Raw genomic sequence first — 9,766 nt, 5'->3', positions numbered from 1 at the left:
GTGCTAAAAAGGTAATGCATGTAATTGTACACAAATTCATCCTGCAGCATAACCAAGTCCCCAAACATGCAATCAGAGGGATAAGGACCTATTTGAAGAGGCAAGAAGAAGAACTAGGCTGACAACACATGATCTTATCTGGTCCCCTCGCTCCCAAACTCAAAATCCTGTCACTGAGACACTGAGGAAGCCCAACTCTCCTGAAAAACAACTTACACTGAACAACTGCACTTCATTTAGGTTACTTTCTGCTCATTGAGGTAAACTGATGAATAGAAACTGTCCCCAGCCTTATTTTTTATTTATTTATTTATTTTTTGCTGTATTGCACAATATATAATCTGTGTACCTCCTAAATATAATCCGATATTCAACTTTATCTTTGCAGCACGTTTCCAAACCTTGTTACAAGCCCTCCACCAGGAAGAAAAATAAAACAGAATTTAAGTTTAGCAAAATTATAAAATAGAAACACTGACTAGAATTAAATATTTAAAAAAATCACCTTGTAACATTTATGAAATTAAATGTTAGGAATATATTGGCCATTCTTAAGGCCTCAGATTGTACTTACGATCGTAATAATAATAATAATAATACATTTGTGGTAATTTTCTTCACATTTTCTAATTTTGAATTATGAAATACTCGTGTGTTTTCGTTTTGTTTTTTTTTTTTTTTTACAGACGAGGCGTTGATTGGTCAGAATTGTCTCCTTGTGTAATGATGAACGCCTCTGATTGGCTCAGCGCTGTCACCTGTCGGTGACGTAACAGGGCTATTTGCGGAAGAGAAGTGTTCAGCCGGACGGAGCCGTCGGACTCACACCTGCTCGGCTCTTCGGCACTATGTGGCTCAGCGTCGCCCTGATTTGTGCCGCTTTGCTCTTTTTAATCTTCAGATATGTCTTCAGCAGCTCCGGGCCGAACCCCTTCGACACGGACACCCGGGAGCCGCTGAAAGAGATGGTGCACAACCGGAAGGAGAAGAACAAAGTGCTGAAACAAGGTGAGTTAAATGACCCCAGGTGGGAATCTGGACTGTGGAGGTTTCTCTGCAAATCATGGATCTCATAGCAGGTCTAGTTTGGACTGCAGACAAAGCTGTCTGTAATCATAAACTGGAATATTCCTGTCCCTGCTGCTGATGATGCATTGAAAGAAACTGACTTGCATTTTTCTTTTCTAAAAATAAATACATAAATAAATACTTGGACTGCAAAATGAATCGTATTATAATCAAAAAAATTCATGAATTATTATCTCTCGTGAATTCTAAGACAATGAGCAAAACTAATTATTTATTTATTAAAAAACTTGTTGAATTCACACCTGAAGGCTTGAAATCTGTCTACAGAATAAAAAAAAACATTTAGACTTTGTTCTAAATGTATTAATTTAAATATGTGTTTGTAAACTGTATTTGACTGTTTTTATGCCTTTTTATGTTGCAGCCATGGCTTTGTTTGAATTCCCTGCGACCTTCTCTTTTAGGTTTTTTGGCCAGTAAAGTCCCAGAGAACCTGGATGCTATTATCATTGGCAGCGGGATTGGTGGGCTCGGACTCGGCGTGCTTCTGGCCAAAGTTGGAAAGAAAGTCCTGGTTCTGGAGCAGCATGACCGGGCTGGAGGATGCTGTCACACGTTCAAGGAGAAGGGCTTTGAGTTTGATGTTGGTGAGACAGAGAGAGGGCTGTTTCTCTTCTCTTTTACATTTCATAACTGTCACATCTAAAATGAAGACAACCCTCCAAAATACAGATTTTATTTTATTTATTTTTTTTTTACATCCTGGGAATAATCAACTTTATTCCCACCAAGTAAAAGTAATGAAAATATATTTCAGGTGAAGTTCAAGGTCTTGGTCTCTAAAAAGCACACAGTAACGTGATTCCTTCCTCAGGAATCCACTACATCGGTGACCTGCTCGATCACAAGCCTTTCCGCTGCATGCTGGACCAGATGACCAACGGACAGCTGCAGTGGGAGCCTCTGGACAATCCGTTTGACCACGTGGTTCTGGGACCTCCAGAAAACCGCCGCCGGTACCCCATCTACAGTGGCAGGACCCGCTTCCCCGAGGAACTGAAGAAGTGTTTCCCTGGAGAGGAGAAGGCCATCGACGAGTACCTGAAGCTGGTCAAGGTGAGAGCTCTTTACCTTACAGACTGCGATGACGGACTTGAGCAGCTTCAGTACTAATTTGGAGAAAAACAGTCAGTCATCAACTTAATAACCCCAAGATGTGTCAACTGAGACATTTTTCAGTGATGGTGTGGCCTTTGGTTTACTGATTCCAATGTCCAATGACTTCTCTCCCACTCTCAGACTGTACTTTAACACAGAGGAGCTTCATAATCCAAGTTTCTGTTGATGTTGTCACTGATATTCCTCAAGAGCTCAAGGGTCATGAGGTCAAAGGTCAGACTGACTGGCAAGATGTGTTGCATAATATCAACCAGATAGCGTGTTGTCCTTTCACTCATATATATAGATGCCATTTTAGTTCAGTTCATATTAGTTGTAAATGAATTGTGCATTTCTGAAAGCAGATGGAAGGTTGGTAAAAGTTAACTTTTCAGTTTTACTTTGTTTCACAGACGTTCCAGATGTTTTTGTCATTTGTCTCTATGAAAGATGCATCTCTGCTCTATTTAGTTTGTGCTGGAAACAGAGAATGTTTTAATTTGTAGAAATATTGCATTAATATGTGTTAATTTATAAATGTTAAACTCCATAAACCTCATCAAACTGCTTCAGGCATCATAGCAGAAATGGGAATTAAAATTCCTCTGAATGCACTCTGTGTTGGTCTTTCAGCTGCGTGTTTTGTGTGTTTTGTCTCCAGAAAGTTGGACGTGGCATTTGGCTCCTCGCTATGCTGAAGCTCTGCCCCGTCCCCCTGGCTAAGTTCCTGGTTTGGAGTGGCCTGGCTGAACGCTTGTCCTTCTTCTTCAAAATGGCTCCCCGCAGCCTGACTGAAGTGGTCAACGAACTGACAGAGAACAAAGACCTCCGGGCTGTTTTCACCTACATCTTTGGCACCTACGGTAGGAGGCCAGGCCGCGGTTCTGCAGCTGGGACCCGGTTATCTGTCGGCTTTGCGGCTCATAATTTTCCTTTCCTTCCTTTCCTTTCTAGGAAACATGCCCAAGGACGCCAGTTTTTCAATGCACAGTTTGCTGGTCACTCACTACCTGAACGGTGCCTGGTACCCCAAAGGCGGCGCTACTGAGATTGCCTACCACATGATCCCCATTATCGAGAAGGCCGGAGGCGCCGTTCTGGTTCGGGCCCCGGTAAACCGGATCCTGTTCAATGACGCCAAGGAAGCTATTGGTGGGTGGGATTTCTGGTTCCTCCTCTCATACACAACGACCAGACAGCTTCCAGAGAGAGGAATGTTCACTCAGTTTATTTGCCTTTATGTTTCAGGCGTGAGCGTCATGAAAGGTCAGGAGGAAGTCAAAGTCCTCGCTCCGATGGTCATCTCCAACGCCGGCATCTTCAACACCTACCAGAAGCTGCTGCCCAAAGAGCTCCAGGCCATGCCAGGTTGGGACAGAAATATCATTTCAATTAGTGGCCTTCTTCTGTAAAATGTCTGAATGATGAATAAGGAGCTGAAATTTTGAGATGTTCAGTTTAAACAGAGGAAAATGTCACATCATAATATTTCCCTCAGTGAAATTGTTTAAATTGCTTTTGTGTGTGAACTGTTGGTAAAGTTGTTGTGACACCTCTGCCTCGCAGCCATCCAGAAGCAGCTGAGCATGATGAAGAACGGGGAAGGCGGCCTGAGTGTCTTTCTGGGTCTAAACGGGACCAAGGAGGAGCTGGGCCTGAAGGCAGACAACTACTGGATCTTTTCTGAGAACAACTTTGACGAACTGTATGTTAAATTGAATCTCGTGTCTGTGGCCAGATGAGTCCAAAGTCCAGATGAGTCATGGCCAAAAAATGAGCTGCTGTTTAACTTTTTGGGTCAAGTTTATATCTGGTTTATCAGGTTATACTAAAGATAGAAGCAATCCATGTAACAGTTCTACTCATAATGTGCTTGAATATGGGGATTTTATTCAAATTACGATCTAATAGAGTTGTAATTGGTTTCCAAAAGGAGCAGGGATACAAAATGGACTGCAGTGATTTTTAGCCACAGTGAATAGAAGTAGTTTTTGTATTTTGTTAGAAATATTAGATCTGCTTTGTTGTTTGTTTGTTTTTAATAACAAAGTTCTGCTGTTTTGTTTTGTTTTTTTTTTCAGGGTGGTGAATTATATGAATACAAAGAGGGAAGAGTCAGCTAGAAAGGTACCTCTGCTGTTTGTTGCCTCTCCATCGGCTAAAGATCCAACCTGGGAACAAAGATCACCAGGTGCAGAAACAAAAAATGCAGCAATATCAGTGTGTGAAGCTGAAAAGACGGTCTCCTGTACTGTCCCTCTCTGTTGATTAAACCCCAAAAGGGAAGTCCACACTGAGTCTGGTCAGCTTTGCCAACTACAAGTGGTTCGAGGAGTGGAAGGACGAGAAGGTGTCAAACCGAGGCGCGGCCTACAAAGAGCTGAAACAGGCTTTCATTGACTCTGTTCTAGAGGTGGTTCTGGACGTCTTCCCTAAGATCACCAGTGACAAGGTAACGATTCTGGCAGTCAGCTGTTTAACACGACAAACTGCAGTTAAAACCAGGATTTTGATTGTTTGTACTATTTTATGCACATGTACAAGTATATCCTGAGCATGCATCTTCTATGTTAACATATTGTGAAAGTTTAAAGAATCAACTTATCCAAAAATATATATTTATGATCATAATCTTCTTGGAGACACAAGGCACAATTGTCTTTTTTTTTTTTGTTTTTTTTTTTAAATCTTTCTGTACTTAGATTGAGTTCATTGATGCTGGAACCCCCATCACAAACACACATTACATCGGAGCCCCCAAGGGGGAGATCTACGGAGCGGATCACGGCATCGCCCGGTTCAGCCCTGAACTCAACGCCACAGTGAGGCCTCAGACTCCGCTGAAGAACCTGTACCTTACAGGTCAGTCGACACATGACAAGGTCATCCAGAGGTCGTCTATGAGGACTGCGATCTAAATCTGTTGCATTTCATGATTTTTGTATTACAGGTCAGGATGTGTTTTTGTGTGGCTTTGCCGGTGCTCTCGCTGGAGCTCTCACCTGCGGCTCAGTCATTCTCAACCGCAACCTCCACCTGGACGCCATCGCACTGGCAAAGAGAATGAAATTCATGAAAGAAAAGCTGAAAGCAGAGTAACTCCCTGGCCATTTTTACCTGAGCGGCGTATACTGTAATTAACCAGTAACCAAGGAAGCTTGAAGAGCCTCAGCCAAAAGACTTTGACTAACAAAGAAACCTCTAATTTTAAAATAAGCAGAAAGTTAAGCTTTTAACACACTCAACCCAGAACCATACTGGAACGTGCACAAATTAATTTTTTGTCTCCTGTCCTCTTGTTAAATAATCAATGTCAGTTGGGATGTGAAACATCTGAGTACTGAAGGTGTTCACCTTTCACTCAACCTGCACTTACCAAACTTCATGCAAAGAACTTCTTGCCAATCATTCACTATGTTGAAATTTGTTTTTTTTTCTGATGTAATGTTTTTTTGTGTTGTTTTCTGCCAATGCCACCTTTGCGCTGAACTCTGTGCCTAATTATTGCAATTTATTTGGTTAGCAGTGTAAACAGGTCTAAAACGGCTCTTCCTTTTCCAATAAAGGAGACAAACTGATGCCATTCGTCTGTAAGATGTTTATTTATCACGTTTAAATAATACATTTTTCTACCACCAATATGAGTGATAACCAAATATATTTAATTTGAAAACATATCTTGATATACGTGAGGCAGCATTACTTTGATGGTCATAACTAAGATGTAAACTAATTTATGTCGCTGTTTGTTTTATTTATTTTATTTGGGTGCACCTGAACGCAGCACGCCTCGGTCACAGGGAACACGTGTAAGAGGAGTGATGTTCATAAAAAAACTGAATTTTGAGCTTCCTGATTAGTTGTTCATTAAAGTGGGTGTGATTTTTCTCTCTCTCTCTCTCTTTTTCTCATCACTTTCTGGATCTGACGGCCTCATTTCTCTTCTGCAGGCTCCGGGATGGAGGGGAGGCCTCAGTCTGCAGCCTGAGGCGAAGAAAAATATAAATAAATGAACAAAGCACAACAGGTAAGACAGAAATTCAACACAAATGCAACACAAGTTTTTTGTTTTTTTTTTATCTGACAGGTGTAAATTACCTGCTAGCTAAAACTTTTAAAATCTCCTGTTAGCTAGCTCAGGCTGACTTTAATGCAAAACATACACAATCACCAAAAAAAAAATTAAAAATAAAAAAAAGACAACTTCAAACTTTTTGTTAAATTTTTTCCCCCGAAGTTGTCAGACAAAAACAAAACAAAAACAATGGAGGTCTGCACCGAGCTGAGCTACGAGCTGCTGGCCGAGGTGGGAGAGGGCTCCTACGGGAAGGTGTTCAAAGCCCGACAGGTGGGCGGGGACCGGCGGCTGCTGGCGGTGAAGAAATTCAACATCCGCGATGACGCGTCAGACTCCGGAATCCCCGCCTCCATGATCCGCGAGGTGGCGCTGCTGCACAAGATGAAGTACTTCAACCACCCCAACATTGTCAAGTGAGTTTTATTTGTTGATGATGATAACAACTATTATTATTATTATTATTATTATTATTATTATCAGGTACTTGCGATCCATCTGCTAATTATCTTGTACATATCTGTTGGTTAAATTTCTTGTTTTCTATTTATTCTGCTTATCCTTGTGTGCCATCGCTTTCTGTCATGGACTAATAAAGGATTATCTTATGTTTTCATTTGTTTTGTCATGTATTGTTTCACTTTTTACTTCCTTATTTTATGTTTCTCTTGATTTGTTTTGTTTTGTTTTGTTTTGTTTCTCTCCTGCCTGCTATGTTTGATGTTTTCTTGCACCAAAACACCACAACAGATTCCTTTTATGTTGGGGGGAATCCAGATTTTTGTTTCTGGAACAACAACTAAACAGTAAAAATGGGGAGCAGCACTTAGAGAGAAGTAAAAGAAGAAGAAATAAATGGTTCCCAAATCATTAACTGGTTTTTCTCTGTGCCACCATCCTTCCATCCCTTTTTCTTTTGAGCATGAATGAAGTACATTAAATGCAGCGCCCACTTAATAAGAGTAGGTGTTATTTCCACTTTTTGCTTGTTGGATGGTGGTTTGTTTGTCAGAGCATCAAAAATCAGACTGCTTGCCTGACTTTTTCTAAAATCCAGGTTGTTGGATGCATCTGTTGTACCGGTGGGCAGGAACATGGACCTCACTCTGGTGTTGGAGTACATTGACCAGGATCTTTCCACCTACCTCTCCAAGGTTCCTGCTTCTGGACTGAGCCGTGATTGTATTAAGGTGTGAACTCATCTGAACTTTTCCCAACACAGCTGCACGCATGTCTGAGAAAATCTGTACTTTTGCCTGCAAATTTGGATTACCTGAGAAAAACAAGCTGCCCCCTGTTATTTGGAGCTTGTAGGCCATTTCTGAGACAAATAAATGTTGATATATTTGTATTTACTTGCAGACTTTGGCTCCCACCACACTCAAATGGTTTAAACTGTCACATCAGTCAAGATCATGTGGTGAATTTACTCTTAACTGGCAGCTTATGGGTAAACGGGAGTTAGTTTTACCAAACAATTCCTGGCATTTCTCTGCCTGCTCTCCTCTGGTTTGGACACGGCTCTTTAGATGGGACATTGAAGTCCTGCCACGCTGCTTTCTGTCTGCACAGGAGGTGATGCAGCAGCTGCTGCAGGGATTGGACTTCTTGCACACAAACATGGTGCTGCATCGGGACCTGAAGCCAGAGAACATCCTGGTCAGCAGCCGCGGAGAGGTCAAGATCACAGACTTTGGATTGGCACGCATCTACACCTTCAATATTGCTCTCACTCCGGGTGTAAGTGAAGCAGCGGTTCAGTCATTAAAGTGTGTTTGTAAACTGTTGTGTTACTGCAGCGATTCACTCCGGAGCCTGTTCTTTCTTTTCCTGGCCTGAGGTGAAAAGTGTTTTGTTTTTTTTTTTTTTCACCTCTGTAAGCCCTGACTGTGTGTTTTTAATTTCTTTAGTTTCTCTTCATATCTCCTTCCGTTCAGGTGGTGACGCTGTGGTACAGAGCTCCCGAGGTGCTGCTCAACTCTGTTTACATGTCCTCAGTGGACATGTGGAGCGCCGGCTGCATCTTCGCTGAGCTCTTTCTTCTGAGGTAAAGCCAAACTGAGTCTGTCTGGTTGGAGGAGATATGGGTGTAATTCTAAAGCTGGATGTAAAACAGTCAGTACAAGCGTCAGAATAAAGATCGAGCTGTTTTAAAACATTTGTTGCTCCTTGTTTTATCCCTCAGACCATTGTTTCAGGCGTACACCGAGGTGCAACAGCTGCAGAAAATTTTTGAGTGAGTGCATGTATTCGTAGCACAGATTACTTCAACTCTACCGACAAATAAATCATCCCGAAAAAGTCTTTTATTTTGGGTTTCTCAGTCTGTCTCCTCTTTGGTCTTCCTGTCTGTCAGGGTCCTTGGTTTGCCCAGTGAGGAGGACTGGCCCAAGGACAGCCCGGTCTCATACTCAGTCAACTGGGGACCAAAAGTTTCCTGCACCCAGCTGCTGCACAACCTGGGCCCAGAGGAGAACGACCTGCTAGCTGTGAGCAGAACCAGTCAGAGAGGCTGACTTTGTTTAATTGTTGTCGTTCGGTGCATCAGCACTTTGCTAAACTGCCAGAGTCAGCTTATCAGCTAAATTATGAAGTATAATTTTAGAAACGATTAACATTTAATACATGTAAGTATTAAATATATCATTTGCACTAGCGGTAAAATCAGAGCAGTGTCAGTCGGACAGTTTGGTCCTTTGGGGATCATGAATGTCTGCAACAAAATTCATAGCGATCCATCCGACAGTTGCTGAGACTTTTCAGTCTGCACTGAAGTGAAGAGTGACCGCTGCGATGCTGCTAATGTGGCTAAAAATAACAAACATTTGGCTCCAGCTTTGTGGATCTATGGAGTCAGTTGCTGCTCTGCATTTTGTAGCGCTGTCAATAGAAGCTTTTCTTGTGTTTATAGCTAAAGGCCGACAGTTTGGTTGCTTGTATTGGCCTTTTTTTTATTATTATTATTATTCACATCACTGATCATTTACTGTTAATTCAATTATAAGAGCTGCTCATGATGAGTCCATAGATGCTACTTCTTCTCTAAGCTGATGACACGGTGTGACATTTCCTTATCTGCAGAAATGTTTGACATTCAGACCAAGCAGCCGTATCTCCGCTGCCAAAGCTCTGGCTCATCCTTTCTTCATCAAGCCCTGAAGATTGCAGTCGGATGATGAGTGGGATGAAGAAGACCTCAGCTCCTGCTGCTCCAAGCCTCCACGCTCTACAGTCAGCCAAACTAACTAGTCCTGTGTCCCAAAGCGTAGCCACCACGCACGTTGAACCGGTTTGACTGTTCGCTAGCATCATGACAACATTTTAAACTTCCGTACAGGTAATTAATAAAAAAAAAAAAAAAAAAAAAGTTGGCTGGCACGGTTGGAATTATTCTAAAGGCAGTAATATCTCCAGTAAACAGTTTATTTCACAGCCGTTCGATACATGTGCACATTTATGTTGATTTAATCAAATATGTATTTGACATGTTTCGATTTGCTGCTC

General features: G+C 41.9%; 2 protein-coding genes across 2 annotated transcripts; both read left to right on the top strand.

The window, feature by feature from the left end:
* The first annotated feature begins 784 nt into the window (after nucleotides 1-784).
* retsat.2 (retinol saturase, tandem duplicate 2) lies at nucleotides 785-5,770 on the top strand. The gene is made up of 11 exons (XM_029508737.1): nucleotides 785-1,008; nucleotides 1,494-1,676; nucleotides 1,904-2,145; nucleotides 2,849-3,050; nucleotides 3,142-3,339; nucleotides 3,436-3,555; nucleotides 3,754-3,892; nucleotides 4,269-4,378; nucleotides 4,470-4,639; nucleotides 4,890-5,049; nucleotides 5,138-5,770. Exons 1-11 carry the CDS (start codon nucleotides 849-851, stop codon nucleotides 5,284-5,286), a joined length of 1,833 nt encoding a protein of 610 aa, XP_029364597.1. The 5' UTR covers nucleotides 785-848; the 3' UTR covers nucleotides 5,287-5,770.
* Nucleotides 5,771-6,451: 681 nt separating this feature from the next.
* On the top strand, nucleotides 6,452-9,643 carry cdk21 (cyclin-dependent kinase 21). Its single transcript, XM_029507996.1, has 7 exons — nucleotides 6,452-6,678; nucleotides 7,320-7,452; nucleotides 7,835-8,002; nucleotides 8,200-8,309; nucleotides 8,448-8,498; nucleotides 8,619-8,751; nucleotides 9,344-9,643. The coding sequence occupies exons 1-7, from the start codon at nucleotides 6,452-6,454 to the stop codon at nucleotides 9,419-9,421; spliced, it is 900 nt and encodes a 299-aa protein (XP_029363856.1). The 3' UTR covers nucleotides 9,422-9,643.
* Nucleotides 9,644-9,766: the final 123 nt, after the last annotated feature.

The sequence above is a fragment of the Echeneis naucrates genome, chromosome 8 (assembly GCF_900963305.1).
Source record: "Echeneis naucrates chromosome 8, fEcheNa1.1, whole genome shotgun sequence".
NCBI classification, from domain to species: Eukaryota; Metazoa; Chordata; class Actinopteri; order Carangiformes; family Echeneidae; genus Echeneis; species Echeneis naucrates.
Note: the sequence above shows the minus strand (reverse complement) of the source record. Positions and strands in the feature narration are given on the sequence as shown.

What these genes read in the sequence shown, in the direction of transcription:
- retsat.2 (XM_029508737.1), top strand. Translation starts at nt 849, where the DNA reads ATGTGGCTCAGCGTCGCCCTGATTTGTGCCGCTTTGCTCTTTTTAATC. An exon ending in CTGGGAACAAAGATCACCAG is followed by an intron (nt 4,379 to 4,469) that starts GTGCAGAAACAA and finishes AAACCCCAAAAG; the next exon opens with GGAAGTCCACACTGAGTCTG. An exon ending in CTAAGATCACCAGTGACAAG is followed by an intron (nt 4,640 to 4,889) that starts GTAACGATTCTG and finishes TTCTGTACTTAG; the next exon opens with ATTGAGTTCATTGATGCTGG.
- cdk21 (XM_029507996.1), top strand. Translation starts at nt 6,452, where the DNA reads ATGGAGGTCTGCACCGAGCTGAGCTACGAGCTGCTGGCCGAGGTGGGA. An exon ending in CAGCTGCAGAAAATTTTTGA is followed by an intron (nt 8,499 to 8,618) that starts GTGAGTGCATGT and finishes CCTGTCTGTCAG; the next exon opens with GGTCCTTGGTTTGCCCAGTG. An exon ending in AGGAGAACGACCTGCTAGCT is followed by an intron (nt 8,752 to 9,343) that starts GTGAGCAGAACC and finishes CCTTATCTGCAG; the next exon opens with AAATGTTTGACATTCAGACC.